Source organism: Bos indicus x Bos taurus, chromosome 24 (genome assembly GCF_003369695.1).
Source record: "Bos indicus x Bos taurus breed Angus x Brahman F1 hybrid chromosome 24, Bos_hybrid_MaternalHap_v2.0, whole genome shotgun sequence".
Taxonomy (NCBI): domain Eukaryota; kingdom Metazoa; phylum Chordata; class Mammalia; order Artiodactyla; family Bovidae; genus Bos; species Bos indicus x Bos taurus.
The window spans coordinates 41109064-41128724 of NC_040099.1; the positions used below are offsets into that span (position 1 = coordinate 41109064).

Below are 19661 nucleotides of genomic sequence, written 5' to 3' on the forward strand. Positions count from 1 at the left end.
TGGAGAATTCCATGGACAGAGGAGCCTGGCAGGCTACAGTCCATGGGGTGGCAAAGAGTCCACACTCTTAATATAACACTTTAATAGTAAATAATATGGTTTATAGCAATGCATACAGAAGTACTCATTCATTCATGTATTTATGAGCCCATGCTCTGTGCTGGGTACTCCATGGACCCTAAGGAAAGAGCAATAAGCACGACAGCCTCGTTCCTTCCTCCCAGGGGAACTTGAGATAAGTGATCACAGGGGCTCTAGAGTCGAAAAAAGGCCAGTGAGTTGTACCTGGGAACTTGCCCAGCCTTGAATGTCTCTGTTGGGCACTGAGGGGAGAGGAAGATTTCTTTCTGAAAGCACATGCATCTGCAATGCTGGGGCACCAGATTCATCCACAGTAGCCATTGTCATCAGAACTGGTTCTGGAAGTTTCAGAGCAGGTGGCACAGGCCTGTGTGTCCGGCGGAAGCAAAGAGTGTCACTCCTTTGTTTCAGGGTCGCAGTGGAGAGACTGTGTGTGTCTGCACAAAGATGGACTCGGGTTATTTTTTCCTTGTGAATAAGTAACAAGCCGTTAAGTACACAATGGAGACACCTCTCTTCCCGTGAGCTGGAAGCGTAGTGATTGATGAGATCCGATGTTTACTTGTGTCCCCGGTAACCTTGACTGAAGTCACTGAAATCTTCAGCCCGTCCATCAGGAGAATGGCACGCACACGCCAAGGGACGGGGCAAGCAGCAGGCAAAGCTTCGTGGGGGGCAGCGCTCAAGGTCCCATAAAGGGACTCGACGCAGAGGCTCAGGAGGTGGAGGGGTTCTCACAAGGAGGGGAAGAGTGTCGTCACGGCAGCAGGAGGAACAGTAGACATTTGTATTCAGAGAAAAGGGAAGGAAGCTTGACAGTGAGGAAGAAGAAAAAGGAGAAACTGATACTTGGTCAAGAGGAACGGGCAGTGACTGAAGGGGCCAGGTATGCCCCCTTTGCTCAGCCAGCAAGTGACCATCAGTAAATAACTTTAAATGCACCCTTTTTTTTGTTTCTTTGTTGGCTTTTCTGTTGTTTTTTTGCATCTTCAGCTCTTTTATGGCCTTGGGCTTTAGAAGCTTTAATTTCCGTAATGTTCATTTTGTAAGGCAAACGAAGATTAGAAGTTCTTCTCCCTAACCTATGGCTTAACCTACTGATTTCTGCAAAATAATTTGTGGAGAAATATCTCTGTTTTTACTGACCAGATTCTACAGTCAATGATAATATATCTCTTGGTGAGATTTTTTTTTTTAATATTGACATAGAAAACTTCAAATATGAACAAAAACCGACAGAATTGTACAATGAATCTTCACGTAGCCATCATCTGGCTTAAAAATTGATCAACTTACAGCCCAAATTGCTTTAAATATACCTCCAGTTTATCCTCTCCATTTCTCATTCTATTTTAATGTAAATGCACCTTGGGTTGTTGTTGTTTTGGGGGTTTTTTTGCACCTGGTTTTTGTTCTGACATGTGACTGTATAAAATGCCTGAGTCAGTGCTCATTCCACAGATTCTCAAAATAACCCTCAGCCATGTTCCTGAAATCAGTATGTAGATAAAGAGAGATGCAGATACTAAGGTCGCAGTGTTATTTTCTGGCTTTTTTCTCTAATTATAACCATCCCAGGGGGTATGAGATGGTATCTTACTGTGGCTGTGGTTTGCATTTTCCTAATGACTAATGATGATGGGCATTAGAGAAATGTCTGTTCAAGTGCACTGCCCATTTTTATTGGTAAATTGGGTTGTTTGTCTTTTTTCATGACCAAGTAACTTGCCCCACATCACACACTCGGTTCAAAGCCAGAGGCAGATCCCAAACTCACATATTCACACTCCAAACCTGGGAATCTACAACGTCCAGATCCAAGAGCACAGCTGTCCAGCCCGTCCACCTCTGACGGCGTCCTCCTCTCCTATCCCCACATGTCTACTGGTCGTATAAAGACTTATGCTGTTAAAATGGAAGCCATAGAGTAAACGTCACTCTAGAAATGCGCACCCAATAGAACTGTCTAGATATGTTTTCAGCAAATAATTCTGAGAGCTTGCCACCAGCAGAACCTTAAGAAATTCCTGAAGAATATATTTGATGATTGTGAAAAATTAAAAGATGAGCTAGACAAAAGTTCTAAAATTGTTTGAAAGGGAGCAAAGAAGTTGACAAATGTGAAAATATAAACATTGTATTAAAATAGCATCCATGGTGGGCTTCAAAAAGTGATAAACACTATAGAAAAATTGCATGTAAATTGGGAGTAGTCAGAGATAAGTCCTTTGTAATTTTAGTAGAAAAGGCTAATATGCTAATTAACCTTAGATTTTTAATTATGTATTACTGACACACTGAAATAAATAGGAACCATGAAGATTTATCCAAAAAAGATTTATTCTATTACATGGAGACCCTCAAACATGTTTGAACATAGAGTTTGGGTCTTTTTTAAAAAATCTACATTTAAAGAAAGTTTAAATTCCAGCTTTCTGTGCCTTTACAGTGTATATAGCACTGGCAGATTTTCCCTCTTTTTTTCCAGTCCATAAAAAGAGCTCCTTAATGCTCAGATCCCAGGAGCTGGGAAAGCAGGTCATGGTCAGTGACAGGAAGTACAAGTGCTCGAAACTCCGAACTCGCTGGAAGGTGTTAGGTGAAAATTCTAGAAAAGATTAATTTGACAGATAGCACAGATTAAGAAAAATACTAGAAACCAGAAAAGGCCATCTTTCCTATAGAGGCTCATTTCATTCTATAGACTGCTTCCCTGGATATCGCCAGTTGTTAGCAGAAAGAGGGATGGTACCCCTTTTTTTTTTTAAATCACACTCTCGAGTATTATAGAGATAAATAGCTAGATGATGAAGAAACAACTTTCTTTCACAGCAGTCATTTAAGAAGGGCAAAAAGGGCTCAAATACAGATGCGTTGGATGACATGAGAAAATTAAGCCATGAGTGAAAAATCCTGTGTTTCTAAGGGTGCTATTATAGGAAGAGTGCCCCCCACCGCCACATCAGCACTAGAAGGGAGAGCTCTGTCCACCGAGAGGGATGAGGGACTGCCTGCGGCTGTCCGGAGATTTCTTTGTGAGCTGCAGAAGTGCCGCAGGTGCAAGCTCCCAAAGACAGCACACGTCTCTGCTGTGTTTTGCTGCAGGGCCGATGCAGGAGACGATATCTGACTTCTGGAGGATGGTGTGGCACGAGAACACAGCGAGCATCGTCATGGTGACCAACCTGGTGGAAGTGGGGCGGGTAAGTGGCCTCTCCGCCTCCCAGTCATCTGTTCCTTCCTTAGACACCTGTGTGAAGGAGGGCAGGAGCCAGCCCTGGATGCAGTGTTGTGTCCTTCCGAAAATGCTAACCACTAGGCTCCTCCTCTGGCTTGCTGTCCTTGCTTATACATTATCAGTAAACATAGCCTGAATTGCTTTCATGTGTTGCGATAGCAACAGACAGGAAAGGCACTCAGGATTTAAAAGCAGTTGTTACCCGGATATTTTGAGCACACAACAACACAAAAACGTAGTGACGCACGCGGGCTGGTGGTTGGGTGTCAGAGCACAAGGGGAGCCCCAGGAGGCAGGCCTGCACTCCCCACCTGGGGGAGAGTCCTCCCTGAGAACAGCCGGAAGCCCAGAGTCAATCCCAGGCTTAGAATTCCAGCATCTCCTCTCGCTTAGATCGTCCCTTTCCTCCCTCTCCTGACCTGTGAAGTGGGGACCACACGCCGCCCCCGAGGCCTTGGGTTGCTTCATCTGTATTAACTGCGGATGAGCTATTTTTATTTAACCAGGAAATTCTTCAGTAGTTAAGATCTCGGTCATAGGATTCAACAGGATTATTCCCAAAGGGGAATTTGAAAGAGAGAAGACACACAGGATGCAGCTGCTCTGCTGAACAGTGAGGCCATTTCCATGGTTCTGCTGAAGGACTGTCACTTCTTAGAGACACTGACATTGTGAGATTTACTCTGCGCCTAGAGATTAGCCTCCAATTGAAATATTAGGGGCAGAAGTGATAGAGGGGTTGTTTCGTAAGATTCTCTGTCAGCCTTAAAAACGAAATCCTGCCACTGACAACTCAGTTGCATCTGCAGGATGTCAGGTCAGGTGAAGTAAGCCACTTAAACAGGGCAGGCACTGGACTATTCCACCCATAGGCGTGAGTGATAGAGAAGAGTCAAGTCACAGAAGCAGAAAGTGCAGGAGTGGGTGCCAGGGATTGGGGGAGGTGAAGCTGGGGTTGATGTTCAGTGGGTATAAGGTCTCAGTTACACCAGAGGCACAAGTTCTAGAGATCTGCTGTACAAAGCTTGCTTGTAGTCAGCAATACAGCGTCACCCACTTAATTTGTTAAGAGGGTAGACCTCATGTCAAGTGCTCTCAGTACACACACACACACACACACACACATGCACAAAGCCCAAAGGCATATAAGAAACCGCAGAAGGTGGTGGATATTGCCCCTGACCTGGGTTGTAGTGATCGTACCAAGGGCATTCACTATGTCAGAAGCCATCCAGTTGTGCGCCTGAAGGTGTCTGTATTGGGTTGGCCCAAAAGTTCATTCGAGCTTTTCCTTAATATCCTACGGAAACCCGAACGAACTTTTGGGCCAACTCAGTACATCAGTTACACTTCAATAAAGCTGTTCTTACAAATGGATTTTCAGAAGGTCTCAGGAAGCACAAACCAGGAAGAAGAGAGACTTAAAAAGTGGGATAGTTAAAATTCTAGCAAAGATGACAAGCCAAAGAACCTGAAAATCCTCCTCTTACAAACATCCTGAAATTGTAGATAAAATGTAAATGAGTTTTAATGTATTTAATATAAAATATAAATGTATATGTAAACATAAATGTTAAAAATGTTTCACTTAGCTCTTAAGAAAGTAAACTACTAGAGAACAGAGAAGAAGCAAGGACTAGAGACCAGAGAAAGGGGGGAGGGGGCAACAGGCTCCCACTAGAGGCTGACGTAATGGTGCCCATGGGTCCTGACAAGTGGGGTAGGGCTTTAGTCTCATGAGCTTGGATCTTGAGTTCTAAAGCCCACCAAGAACAGGAGGTAACACCTTGGACATATACAGTGCTAAGAATTTGAACTGAGACGGCCACATGAAACCTAAACTCACAAAGGGTAGATGCTCAGATAAAGGGCCAAGGGGGAAATAGGGGAGGGGCAAAGGAGAGGGAAGCCAGCCGGGCACCAGAACAGGGAACTGACAGAGGCAGATGGGTCCTCACTTAGGCTCTGGTGAGAAAACACTTCCACTAATTCACGGGTCAAAGCACAACACCCTCATATCACTCAGAAAATACTTAGAACTGTGAATCATGAAGCATCATGTAGTAAACGTGTAGGATGCCAAGCAAATGGTACCCAAAGTATATCTATGTTCTTCAGGGTTGTTATTAGAAGACTAATTAAGCATCTAATTCAAGAAGATAAATGAGGAACAGGGTAAACTAAAAAAAGAAAACAGTAACAGCAGAGCAGAACGTTATTAAATAAAAATCAAAGAAACAATAATAAAGATCACCGTGATCAAAAAGGTTTTGTGGAAGGACTGATGAAATTGACGACCATCTGGCAATCAGAAGAAAAGAAATCAGAAATAACAAATAGTGGGAATATGATACATTTTTAACATAACAGATAATATGAATCACAATAAATTTGAAAATTTAGATAAAATCAACAATTATCTTAACAAATTTGATTTTCCAAAACTGACTCAAAAAGAAACAGGAATTCTGAAGAGACAAAAATTATTTAAAAAGTGAATTATAGTTAAAAAGTGACCCATGGAAAGCATTACTCCCAATTGTATTATAGATATATTCTGCTAAATACTCAAGGAATGGGTAACTCAAATCTTATAAAAATTATTCTGAGAAGAGAAAAAGAGAGATTATTTTCCCATTTTAAGAGGCTAGTATAACCTTGATATCAAAACCAGATAAGAACATAGCAAAAGGGGAAATGATAGACACCGTGAATCAGGAAGAAATAAATATATCAACAGATCAAAAAATGAGAGCCCAGATGTTGATGTAGGCATTTGTAGGAAAATGTGTAATTAGTGGGAAAAACATGAGCTTTTCCATCAGTTGAACTGGCACTTTTGGTTATTCATGTGGACTAAAAGAAAAGCCCCAAACTAAAAGAAAAGCCCCAAATTGAATACCAAATAAAACCAAAAGTTTTAAATGTTTTAAAACTTTTAGAAGAAAATATGGAGGGCACATTTATGTCCTTTGTTTTAGAAGTGTTTCAAAGAGACCATAAGAAAAGGACAGGGAAAATTGACCATTAAAATGTAAACGTTTCTGTAAAGGATATTAGTAAAGTGATGAGACAAGAGGGGAGAAGCTACGGGACTATTAGGTAAAGTATAAAAACTGAAAAAGCACAGGTTTACTGCCAACCGTGTAAAAGCCATTTACGCCTTTGGATTCCCTGTCTCTTGGGAGATGCTGAGAGCAGGGAAGCTGGCCTGGGGGGATGCGGGGAGCTCCTTGTATGACCAGCCTAGAAGGGGTCGCTGAGCTCCCCACCACTGGCCCCCACCTGGGCAGTGTAGATATCATGCCACTGTTTTATAGGGATTTTGTAAAGATTAAATGAGTCTCTAGATGGCAGGTGGTTAGAGAAGTTCCCGCCCCATTCTGAGGACTTCCTAAACGTAAGTATTAAGGTAACCCTTACCTTTTCTCCAGCACAACTGAGACCTCTAGTGGCATTTATGAATCATCTTCCTTGGGACTTCCCAGGTGGTCCAGTGGCTAAGACCATACTCCCAATGTAGGGCCCCAAGTTCCATCCCTGGCCAGGAAACTAGATCCCATGTGCCACAACTAAAGATCCTACATGCTGAAACTAAGACTGGGCACAACCAAATAAGCAAACAAATAAATAAATACTTAAAAATAAATAAATTACCTTTTCACCCCCAAATCAGTAGTTTCCTATAAAAGCAGTAATGACTACTGAAAAAAACAAATTTTCAACTCTGCCATAAAAGCAACAAACTCCTTTCAGGGAGGAGACAGCATTATAAATTTGTGGTCTCTCCCTCCTAGAGCTTAGGAAATGCCCAGCAAAGCTAACAAAGGAGAATTTGCCCCACCTACAGCAGTTGGTATCCACCAGGTTCACTGCGAAACAGCCCAGCTCAGTGTTTTACCTGTTTCTTCCCCTGAAATGTATGATTGATTCTGAGTCCTCACTCATCTCACACACACGTGTTGACTGCCTCGTGTGCTGAGGAGGAAGAGATATGGAGACTGCTTCACACTGCTTTGCTTTCCCGATAACAATATTCATTGAGTTATTTACCAGATTTTATGTATACTCAAAGCTATGGTCTTTCCAGTAGTCATGTGTAGATGTGAGAGTTGGACCATAAAGAAGGCTGAGTGCTGAAGAATTGATGCTTTTGTACTGTGGTATTGAAGAAGACTCTTGAGAGTCCTTTGGACAGCAAGGAGATCAAACCAATCAATCCTAAAGGAAATCAACCCTGAATATTCAATATCCCTGGAAGGACTGATAGTGAAACTGAAGCTCCAATACTTTCGCCACCTGATGTGAAGAGCCAACTCATTGGCAAAGTCCCTGATGCTGGGAAAGACTGAAGGCAGGAGGAGAAGGGGGCGACAGAGGATGAGATGGTAGGATGGCATCATTGACTCAATGGACATGAGTTTGAGCAAACTCTAGGAGCTAGTGAAGGGCAGGGAAGCCTGGTGTGCTGCAGTCCCTGGGGTCACAAAGAGTCAGACACGACTTAGCGACTGAACAACAACATATTTGCATCAGAGCTCACTTAAAATCCTCTGGAGAAGGAAATGGCAACCCACTCCAGTATTCTTGCCTGGAAAATCTCATGGACGGAGGAGCATGGTAGGCTACAGTCCATGGGGTCGCAAAGAGTTGAACACGACTGAGCAACTTCACTTCACTTCAGTTAAAATAATCCCAAGATAAATTATTTTGAAAAGTAAGTAATTATTAAAAATAACAACCACTACTGGATTTTTCTTTAAATAAAGGCATGTGCGTATTTTTTGCTTAATTGAAATTTCAAAATGTGCTGTCTCAGGACCCAGTGACTAGATATGAGCTGTTCTCATATGATAAACCCTCTTTCTTTAAGGAAAGATCGGGACAGCATGGTGTTTGGCTAACAGATCAAAGGAAGACCATGCTGTGAAATTATTCCAGTGAAAAAGCCGCAGACCCTAGAGCCCACTGTCTGTTGGACGCAGCACCTTTTAGTGGGATGCAGGCTTCACTCTGAGTTGCCTGCCTTGGAATAAATAGGTGGCCTCTGTTCCTTCCATCAGGACCCGTCCCATGCAAGGTGGCCCCTATTGACATTTTTGATGGAAACAATTCTTTCTGACAAATAGCCATGGACACTTCAGCTAATAGTGTGCAGCTGAAGGGGAGAGCAGGGGCCACGGTTCAAGTTCAGCCTTAAATGGAAGCCCACAGCCTCACAGAACTCAGGAATTTTAGGTCTGGTAAGCTTATTTAAAAAAAAAAAAATCCTTCCAGATCCTCACCCAGTTTGCAGGGACGTGGTAAGCTCTAAGAGTCCTGCCCTGCCACCATCAGCCCCGTGGACTGGCCTGAATTCAATTAGTGATGTGCTTCATGGCGTCTGTCCTTGAAACGTCTGGTGCGATCTGGGGGTGTTGACAAGAGGTCACATGCCCTCTGGGAAAAGGTCATACCTCATTCCAGGCCATTTCCCATTGTTCATCCTGCACATTTGTCAAGAGACGACATGCCCACGTTCCACGCTTGGAAACAGCGACGACAAACCACTGAAGAAATGAAAATGACATGGTTTTTAAGGGCAGCAACTAGCTGCTTACCATGTTGAGTGCAAGCAGCGGGTGCTTCATGAATCAGGCATGAGCCAGGCCGACGCTGTTTGTTTACACAGACTTGATTCATTAAGTCAGAGCCCAGCAGCTTTCCCCGGATCTCTGCCCCGGAGCGCCCTGCATTAGGCCGCTGTAATTGCCCCTGTTGGAGCCTCTGGGAGGCCTCCGGTCCCAGCACCTGTGCAGAGGACTCAGAAACCACACTTCCCTCCTGCAGGGCTCCCCCCATACACCTGCCAGGACCCGTCATTATCTAAGGCTTCCTGGTCGCCCCTGCGCATCCCCCGCAGCCCGTGTGTTGTGGGAAGGGACGCTTGTCAGTTTCCTTGGCACCTGCCGACAGCCGCACACCTGGCATGTAAATTGCGTCGGATGTTGTGGTTGTTTTCCCTCTTTAATGAACCCACCGGAGGGACCCCAAGCTCTTTATCCAGCGCCTGGTTCCCAGGAACTCCCACCGACTCCGCTGTGTTGTTGTACTAATTCATCTGCCAAAAGTCTGGGAACCCAGTCTGGGGCTCTCCCAAAGGAGGTTCTTTTTTGCACTGGTAATTTAAGCTAATGATTTCTAAACATATTTAGTCAGTTTGATGAAGACTTCATTAGGATGTAACTGTTTATTAAAAATCCAAATGAGGTCTCGGAGTAATGTAGGAAGATGATTGTTGAGCTGCCCTGAATAGTTCTGATAACAGGTGGTAAAGGGTCTTGGAGCCAAGAAACCAGAGATGCTCACCCCCATCAATATATAATGGATGCAAGGGAACTGATGGATGCTTTAAAGATTATCATCTTCCCAAAGAGATTGTCTTGAAATTCCTTTCACGTGTGTCACTAAAAGAGTAACAAAAGAAAAAAGTTAAGATGAACACTGGATGTCAGAATAAGCTCTAATGCACATACAAGATGGGCTTCCCTGGTGGCTCAGATGGTAAAGAATCTGCCTGCCAATGCAGGAGACCCAGGTTTGATCCCTGGGTTGGGAAGATCCCCTGGAGAAGGGAACGGCTACCCATTCCAGTATTCTTGCCTGGGGAGTCCCATAGACAGAGGACCCTGCCGGGTTATAGTCCATGGAGTCACAAAGTGTCGGACATGACTGAGCGACTAACACTTTCACTTCTTCACCTACAAGGAAGATGTATTAAGGTTCCAAGTGCACCTGGAGCCTTAATACAAAGAACACTTGCTTTTCTACAAAAACCCACCAGATCCAAGGTCAATGGAAGAAGTAAGAGAGAGGAAAGATTTTCCCCTTAATAACATGTGGAAATAGTTTAATAGTAAAATAATAATAATAATAACGTAGGTAATATGTAGCAGTACAAAATAATAGTTTTTTTACAGAATCTCTTAAGTTGTTCCAAGACATCCAGTTCGTACGTGAAAGGGAAGAGAGATTATTTTTGTAGGCATTACTGAAATTTTTCTGTCTTGAACTCTCATGATTCAAAAAGATCGAACTTTCATCGATCTTTTTTTTTAACGAATTGGGTATTTAAGATTGACATTTTGTGACCTGAGTAAAGATAGCCTTAACCTTTGATGAATTTATACTCATTCAGTAAGTATTCCTCTGCATTTTGATACACCATCAACCATCATATTAATGTAGCTGATTCAAGCCTTGCCTTCCTCTGTAACTTTAAGATAAAACTAGGAAAACAGGCAAAGTCTGCACTATCCCATTTTACAACTGAAGAATGGAGGCACCAAGAGAGGGACACACGCCAATCATTGTCCTCGGTGGTAGCAAGTCTCCATCCTTCCGCAGGATGATTTAAATTTCAGGAATGGCTAAAAGTCAAGGCCAATCTGCTGAACAAGGTGAGGAACAAGCAGCCTGGGTATATGTGTTTCTTCAAAGTGCTGATGATTTGTCATCGAGTTAGGTAGGAGAGAAAAGGAACAGGACATTTACCAGGGAGGTCTGCAAGATGACACTTGGAATTCCACAGGAGGCATCGGGCCACTTGTTTCTTTACAGCAGATGAAATGTTACGGATAAGGATGTGATGTTGTATGTATTCTAAGTATTGAATAATCTCTTCATTAAGAGATGCTAATGGAAGACCAGATAGAAAACCAGAAGCCCTGCAGGAGGAGGTTGAGGCAGGAGCCTGAAGAGGGACTTGCTGGTGCCGTGAAGTGATTCTCCCAGATTCACACCATCCAGACCTCTAGCAGTTAAAGCAGGCTTCAGATGTGCTTCCCAGAGGAGAGGGCAGGGCCGAATGTGGCAGGTGTCGGAGGGAGGAGCTGGGAACCTAGGGCAGGCCAGGTACTGTTTTAGGCAGACGGTCTCACTTACTCTCCAGTCTCCCTAAAAACAATGCTACAGTCCCATTTTGTGCATGAGAAACCTGAGGCTCAGCGGTACCCATCATCAGCTGCAACACAAGTCAGCAAGAAAAACGCAAGTGCACCTCCATCTGACTTCATCACACAGGGGCCAGAGAAATCTGGATATTTAACCGAGTGAATGTTCTCATTGCTGTGGGATCTCTGTTGAAGACAAAAAGTCCTGCACACTATAGACCTGTTCTCTTGGAAGCTTCGCTGGCAGGTGGCTCTTAACCAGGGCTCTTCAGTCACTGTGCTTCCCTGCAACGTCCCCACTCTTGTCAACAGCGTGCCCAGCAAAGCCACGCTCAGCTGGCCCCTGACACAGCTGTTAATAGAACTGTGGTCACTCTCTCTGGATGTCTTTTTAGAAAAAGTCTGCCCGAAAATCCCTTAGTGGATCAAAACTTGTACCAGTGCCTTTGTCTTTTTTCCTGCCTGCCGCCTCCTCGATGGTTTTATCTGTTCAGTGGGGCAGTGGTGGCCAAAATGAAGGGCTGACTTCATCCTCCATGATCACAGACTCTTTATCAAAATGAGTCCTTGGCCCAGCACAGAGCACAGAAACAGACCTTTACGGTCTGCCCCAGCCTCCGTCCTGCCGCCCGAAGAGCTGGTGATACAGGAGTATCCACGAAACAGAGCCACTTGTGATCAGGGATACGAATGGAGGATGCTGCCATCGGATGTGTCTTTTCTTCCTGCCCCTTGCCCTCCTACTCCCTCCCACCCCAAGAGGCAAGACAGCTAAAGTATTTCAGGGCTGTCTGTTCGGTATCTGTCCCTGAAGCCGGGCCTGGAGAGACTGAAGACAGCATAACTGACCGTGAGCCCCTCCTCCAAAGAGCTCTGCTCTTGGGACCTGTCCGCAGCCTCTCCCAGCCACCATCCACTCGTCTCTGGAGTGAGTCCCTCTCAGTCCCTGGGCCGGCCTCTTGTTCCCTCCTTTCAGGACTCGAGCCAGGGTGATAAGGAAGCAGGGGGCGGGTAGGCCGGCTCTGGCCCCTGCTGGCTTACCCCTCGAGCTGGCCACTGATGAGGTCACGGTGATGAGAACCCAGGGTCTCAAAGCAGAGTCCAGGCAGGAAGAGCTGGGTCTGACAGTTGTGATACTCTGGAAGAGAAGTGTTTGGAAACTGTCTCTGTGGCTCCTCTCAGCTCTACTGGGTGGGAAGCTCTCCCCACCCCCAAGTCACAGGACGCTTTCCTAATTCCTGCGTGCATGCAAGCATGCTCAGTCATGCCCAACTCTTTACAACCCCACCAGGCTCCTCTGTCCGTGGGATTCCCCAGGCAAGAATACTGGACTGGGTTGCCATGCCCTCTTCCAAAGACACCCTGAAGGTCACAGTAATGTGTGGCCAGCCTGGGAGCTACAGCCTGAGTGTCCGGGGGTCTCTGATTTTATTGTACATGGGATCATTTGGGCTGCTGGCTAAAAATGACCCTTTGTGAAGGCAGTTAGAAATCCAGGAGTTATTCTGCTTCCTGTACTGTTTCACGTTTGTGAATTTTAAAGCCAGCAACCATGCCCCGTTGGAGGCAGGAGCCCATCATGCACCCCCGCCACCCTCCACAATGACGGGCAGGCAGCAGCCTCAGCCACAGGGTGCCTGAGTGATGGCCGGATGGAAGCGGCGCTGAGACGCCGGGTAACTGGCATTCTGGGCTGAAGACTGTCCGGTGCCTTAGGTGGTGAGGCCGTGCGGGGAGCATTGGGCTGCAGCGGGGCAGCATGGTCAGAGGAGAGGAGCATCTGGTTCTTCCACGCCTGGGCTCCAACAGACACCCGGTAACCACTGGTCTAAACATCCATGTCCGCAGAACATAAAGGCCAGGAGGCGACTCAAGCCCCGACTCCTCCGACTGGAGAGCCTGCATCCAGAAGGAAACATACTTTCCTCTTGACACAAGTCCAAGCAGTTAAAAAGATACTAAAGTGAACCCAATTTAGAAAGCTTTTGAGTAGGCTGAAAACAGATGTGGCAAGCCATTTCAGGATATTTTGGGAGATGAGATGGGAGGGCGGGATGCAGAATGGCTCCGCTGCTGCTTCTGGACACGCCCAGCCAGGTGCCTCTGCTCGAAGAAGGCTGCCCACAAGCATCTCTTTGGAAGGAGGCTTCCTTTCTCCTAATGACCGCTCCTCTGGACCCCAGGGGCAGAAATAAGCAATAGAAAGCCCTCTGCTTGCCTGCAGGTAATAAGCAGGCCCTCACCCGGTGTCATAGCAACAGAACTGGCACGTCCTATCGGACCATCAACAGAGAGCTCACACCCATGGAGGAAAGACTTTGAAGGGGTGTGGCATTTGAGATACTCTTCAAAGAACAGATGAAATGTTCAGCTGGACAAATTGTGTGACTGGGAGGGGCCTGAGTAAGAGTCTGGACCGTGAGGTCTGCTGGGGGATCAGGCAGACCACTTGTCTCTGAACATAAAATACATGTGGCTCGAAAGAAGGGTAATAAAAATATAAGAATGAAGATGCTAGTCTAGTTGTAGCCAAGTACAAAAAAGACCTGTACATGCCAGGCCAAAGTTAATTTCTCTTTAATTTCATGGGCAGTCATTGGAAATAGAAGTTTACTGAGCAGAGCAAGTCAGTGCCAGAGGGACCACACTTGGAAGGGTTTTTGCAGCTTCTTGAGGAGGGGATGTCCACACAGGAAGTTAGCAGAGCCTTAACGAAGATGGTGGCGGAGGGAATAAAAAGCTGGAAAACGTATTTGAAAGCTGTTTCAACCGCTTGCTCGACTTGGCACTTGGTTGGGTTTTGGAGAAGGATCTCCAGGTTTTATGCTTGGGTGACTGAAGAAATCATTAACACGGGGAGTTCACCAGGTTTTGTACACTGAATTTACTTAGACAAAAAATGAATCTGCAATTGTAACTTGAGAAAAACACATAGTTATTGCCTTCTTCAGAAAAAAAAAAATCTCTAATCTTGACTTTTGGCTCCAATTTCCTGCTCGGTCTCCTCCAAAATGTTCCATCAATTTCTAAAACTAGAAGAAATTTAAAGTTCAGAGGAGCTAAAATATTGCAAGCCACCTTTTGTAGTTTATTTTTCCAGGCCACTCCTGAGTAGAAATAGACAGGAAATGAATGGTTACTGTAACTGGGATATTTGCAGTATAAATACAATCTGTTAACTTTAGACCATTTTCCTAGGTTTTATTCCTCCCATGACTCAAATTGTGTTTTATTCTGGGGAGAGAAAAAAATATACAGGTGATCTAAAAAGAACAAAGTTAAGCTATATTTCTGATTTTGTGCACAAATTGTATCCTATAAATTATACTGTGACCCATCATTTAGAGAACTCCAAAAAAAAAAAAAAAAAAAACCCACTTTAGCCTCATTTCCTTTGTGTTTTCTAAAGGTCAAATGCTGCAAATACTGGCCAGATGACACGGAGATCTATAAAGACATTAAAGTTACCCTAATAGAAACAGAGCTACTGGCAGAATATGTGATAAGAACATTTGCTGTTGAAAAGGTAAGCTTTCACACTATTTTTGAAAAGCTACAGTCAGACATTAGTGATACCAGCCTCATTAACTTATCCGGGATAATTCATCTGTGGTCTCACCTGAACGCAGGTAGGCTGTAGCCAGTGATGACTCAGGACTGCATCCTACCTTCTGGTCCTGCAGCACCTCACTTCCATCTTTGAAGCAAATCATTCCCATTTCATAGGAATATGTATTTTGCCGCTAATCCAAAAGATACACCTAGGTGTCCACTTCCTTTTTCTTTTCAACCTGGTTGGTATTGTTCAGCCCGTCTCTCTCTCCTTGTTCAGAGGCAGTTGATAAATGTCCTTCATGCTGTATGTCCATGTGGGTTCCCTGGTACTGAGTTAGCATCAGTGTGGAGACACGGGTTCTAACTCCTCCTGGATACCCTTCACGTCCTCAAGCCTTTCTCAGCCTGTGGTTTCATGCAGATGATGGACTTTCCAGGTGGAAGTGTCTGCCTGGAAACAGACACTTTTTCTGTAGACGTGGGATGCTTCTGCATGAACCAGCTTCTCCATTCACTCACTCCCATGCTGGTTTCAGCCCTTGGTCCCTGCGGGTGCGGCATCCCAAATGCTCATCCCATGCGCATGGATGGGGCTGCTGCTCTGAGCATAACAGGGAATCTCCTTACCCCCCTCTTTCTGCCGACATAGGGAGGGCCCGGAGGAGAAGCACACTGCAGTCCATCCCGAGAAGTGTCACAGGTAGGCTGCGGGGGGCGGGGAGTGGAGATGATGTGTCCGGCGAGTTCTCTGCCTTGCTGTCCTCCAAGAAGGGGACCCCTGGCGTTGTCTGTGGAGTCCCCAGGCTTCTGTCCAGAGCTGGTTCTCTGCAGCCAAGCCCTACGCTGCACCTAGCGATGCTGGCACGAGTTGCCCAGTGGTGGGTTCCCTTAGAGACCCCAGCGTTGTAAGTGAACCTTTGGGCAGTTGGTTCCAGCCCTTCTTCCCCCTGGATATCAACGCAGTCTCCAGACTAACGAGACCAGTTGTGGGGAATAAAGAAATGGCAGCGTTTGCTTCCTGGCTCATTTACCCCAATGTTTTTAACACCTCTCCTGACTTTCAAAACCCTATTTGTCATAGAATCACAAGGCTGAAGAGACTTTCGTTTATTTTAATCTGTTTCTCGTACTATTTAGCATTTTTTTTTTTCCCTTAGCCTGTCTTTTTTAATAAGCAGACAGGAGGCTTGAAGACTTCAAAGAATGTGGAGTTCTGGTTGACTCAATTCTTTAAGTTCTGAACCTCACACTTTGATGTCAGTTTTTTTTTTTTTTTTTTCCTTTTTAGGCAGAATCAGGAGGGAAAAAAAGAAAAGCATATGGAGGATTTTTGTATGGCTCTTGGCAAGAGCACTCATGAATAACTGCATTAAAACAGATAGTGATAAAAGACCCCGAATATTTTTTTTCTTTAAAAAAAAAATCATCCGAAAGCCATCACTTAAACATGGAGTTCTTTGAACAATAGTCAGCTCTCTAATAAGCTGAAAATGCATCTCAGTGGCTAAAGGAAGGATTTGTTTGTTTCTTTGCTCTTTTTTTAACCTCTTAGTGTTCTCTATCCCAGCTGCACAGAAATGTTTCTGAAACACCCAGGTATTTTAGTCCTAAGACAGCCAGCAAAGAGCTGGTGGAAGGAAAGGAAGGATGAGGAGCTTGTTAAAGCATTTGGGGAAATCAGAATGACATGTTAGTGATTTTCTAACCAGCAATTGGAATCTTTAAGGAAAACAAATCGTTAGTACTTCTGCGGAGCACTTCTTGTAGGTTTTAAACTTCCTCATTAGAAAGGAAACTTTAAAAAAAAAAAAGAGAGAGAGAGAGAAACAGCCAAGTGAAGTGTGTGCTTTGCGAGTCCTGCAGTTCTGATTCTATTTTGAGAGGATTTACATCAAGGGACCTAAAGGTGAAAAATAGGTTTGGGCTTCATTCTGCAAACAAGCAGGAAGGTTTGCAATTTGAAACTGATCAATGCCTGTTTTGCATGGGGTGGTCCTCTCTCCTTTCCCATGAGGCTGATGACCCGGAGCTGAACAGATGTTAAATGACAAAGTGCCCATCCTGGCTAGAGGAAGACAGCTGAAAAGCTTCTGTGGATCTAAGCTGTCAGGGGAATCTATCCTCACTGATGCTGGCAGCAAGGAAGTTGGCTACAGACACCAAATTCCCTCTGCAAGGAGGTGCCTGGGGCTCAGAAAAGCAGGAATATGGCCTGAAACCTGTCAGAAAGAACACGCACCTAGGGATTCATTATCCCACACTTATTTATCAAGCACACTCTCTGGATTAGGCTCTACTAGGCGTCTTCCTTCCCATTAAAGTACAAGGAGAATGAAGTAAATACCACACCTTCTGTTGTTGTTGTTCAGTCACTAAGTTGTGTCCAACTCTGTGACCCCATGGACTGCAGCAGACTTTCCTATCCAGACTTTCCTATCCCTCACTATTTTCCGGAGCTTGCTCAAACTCATGTCCATTGAGTCAGTGATGCCATCCCACCATCTCATCCTTTGTCGCCCCTTCTCCTCTTGCCCTCAATCTTTCCCAGCATCAGGGTCTTTTCCAATGAGTTGGCTCTTCACCTAAGGTGGCCAAAGTATCGGAGCTTCAGCTTCAGTATCAGTCCTTCCAATGAAGATTCAATTGATTTCCTTTAGGATTGACTGGTTTGATCTCCTTCCCAAGGGACTTTCAAGGGTCTTCTCCAGTACCACAGTTCGAAAGCATCAACTCTTTGGCGCTCAGCCTTCTTTGTGGTCCAACTCTCACATCCATACATGACTACTGGAAAGACCATAGCTTTGGCTATACAGACACCTTTACATAGCATTAATATTTATTACAATTTATATATATAATGATGATACTGATTTATACCACATTAAGTCTTGTTGAGCAAACTCTGGGAGACAGTGGAGGACAGAGGAGTCTGGCATGCAACAGTCCATGGGGTCACAAAGAGTCAGACACAACTTAGTAACTGAACAACAACAAAATCTTGTTAATGAAAAACAAAAATATACTTGATATCAACTTGCAACATGTTGGGGCTGTGATCACCAATCACATCTATGATCTATCCCCCCAAATATATTACAAAACAGCATAAGAGGGAACTGCCGCATCCGTGAACAAGAGTGAGAAGTGACTCAGAAGCCACTCCATTGCTCGTCTCATCAGTAGTGAGCACATTAGAGATCAAGGTTTATTTTGGAAAGAGGTTTGCTGCATCCCAGACACTGACATTTACCCTGCTAAGAGAATAAGCCTTGCATCAGTTGGCCGCCCCTTTCCCACCCCATGATGGATGGAGTTCAGAATCTGGGGATGCTAGATCTGAAACCTAGAAAAAGAAGTGCTCAAAAAAATTAAAATTAACAGTGTATCGGGGACATAAGTGCTCTCTTGTCCTCTTTGGAATGAAGAAATATTTGTTATAGGCTATCCCCTTTCCTGGGACCACCCTTGTGCCGTCGTCCTACGTAAACCAGGGGAGCACTCGGGTGGCACAACCTCACCATTTGTCTTCTGATGGAGGCTTTGGCCAACTGTCATCATGGTTTCAGCAAGAGGAAATGTGGGCTCCTAACCACCTAGGAATCTTGCTCTGAGGTCACAGAGCGTATTTAGCAGATGACAGTGTTGATTTTCCTTTGTGAATCCCTGACGGCTTAATTCCTTAATGCTTAAACCAACTAAAGAACAGCATGATTTTCTAAGAGAAATGAAGCTTCCACACTTCTGTGTTATTAAACCAAGACAAATGAACGCCCTGATAGCAGACAACTCTTATCTTTAGAACATATAGTTGTTGGCCTCTTCTGATCTTTCAAAGCACATAAATTTCTTCCTGGCTAAGTTTCCACAAACTGTGACTGATGGTGAACAAAGGGTTCCTGGACGGTTTGTGTTGAGATAGTAAGACCACCCCCAGGGCCTAACACAGAGATGGTGTCCAGGAAACAGTGCTAGAAAGAGAGAAGGGGGAAAGTCAAGTTTTATCTCAGGTTACCTGCAGCCTTGATTCTGGAAGTAATTGTTTTCAAAACAGACTCTTGTTTTAAAACACAGTCTTCCTGCATAGATTCATAGTTAGGAAGAAAAAAATGGATAAAAATCAATTTAAAGTACTTAATTGCTCAATCACATCCAATTCTTTGCAACCCCATGGACTATAGCCCACCAGGCTTCCTGTCCATGGGAGTCTCCAGGCAAGAATACTGGAGTGGGTTACCATTTCCTTCTCCAGGAGATCTTCCTGAACCCAGAGATGGAACCCATGTCTCCTTCATTGGCAGCTCAGATTCCCTGAGCCATCAGGGAAGCCCATAAATCAACTTAGTTATTCTCAAAACAAAAGTAAATTTTAAAAAAATGCTTGAAGTCTGTTTCCTTCTGCCTCCCCTTCAGTTGTATGGCAGACCACCCTCCCTCTTCAGTTTACTGATCTAACATAGAATTCCAGCAAAAATATCTATTGGTTTCCATGGTCCGTATATGCTGACATGCCTACTTCCTGAAAGCCAACCACTGAAGACACCTCTGTCACTCTAGACCCTGGAGTCAGACCTGAAGAGCTGCGTTTGCATCTGATTGTTGGTGACCAGATGCATGGATTCAGTGTTTACCCCAATTAGAAACAGAATTCTAACAAACTTGAGTTCCAATGAAAAGTGGTCCTCTGGCCTGTCTGGATGGAAGCTGTCCTAGGAGCCTTCCTGTACACATAGGCGTGTGCACAGCCCAAGTGCCCGGCACAGATGGCACCAGGACACGGAAGAACTGAGCAGGAGTCTGCATCTCAGCTGCTTGTCTTGAGACATAAAAACACCTTAGACCCCTCCCACCCCCAATCT

General features: G+C 44.7%; 1 protein-coding gene across 11 annotated transcripts in view; it reads left to right on the plus strand.

Moving 5' to 3' along the window:
* Nucleotides 1–19661, plus strand: part of PTPRM (protein tyrosine phosphatase, receptor type M) — a 666940-nt gene that overhangs the window by 620828 nt on the left and 26451 nt on the right. For 7 of the 11 annotated variants that reach the window (XM_027525884.1, XM_027525885.1, XM_027525887.1 and 4 more), the window contains 3 exons: nt 3187–3284; nt 14660–14776; nt 15455–15505. In XM_027525884.1, the coding sequence (XP_027381685.1) occupies nt 3187–3284; nt 14660–14776; nt 15455–15505 (266 nt within the window). The remainder of the gene's footprint in view (nt 1–3186; nt 3285–14659; nt 14777–15454; nt 15506–19661) is intronic. The other 4 variants (XM_027525889.1, XM_027525890.1, XM_027525893.1 and 1 more) reach the window with 1 other exon arrangement.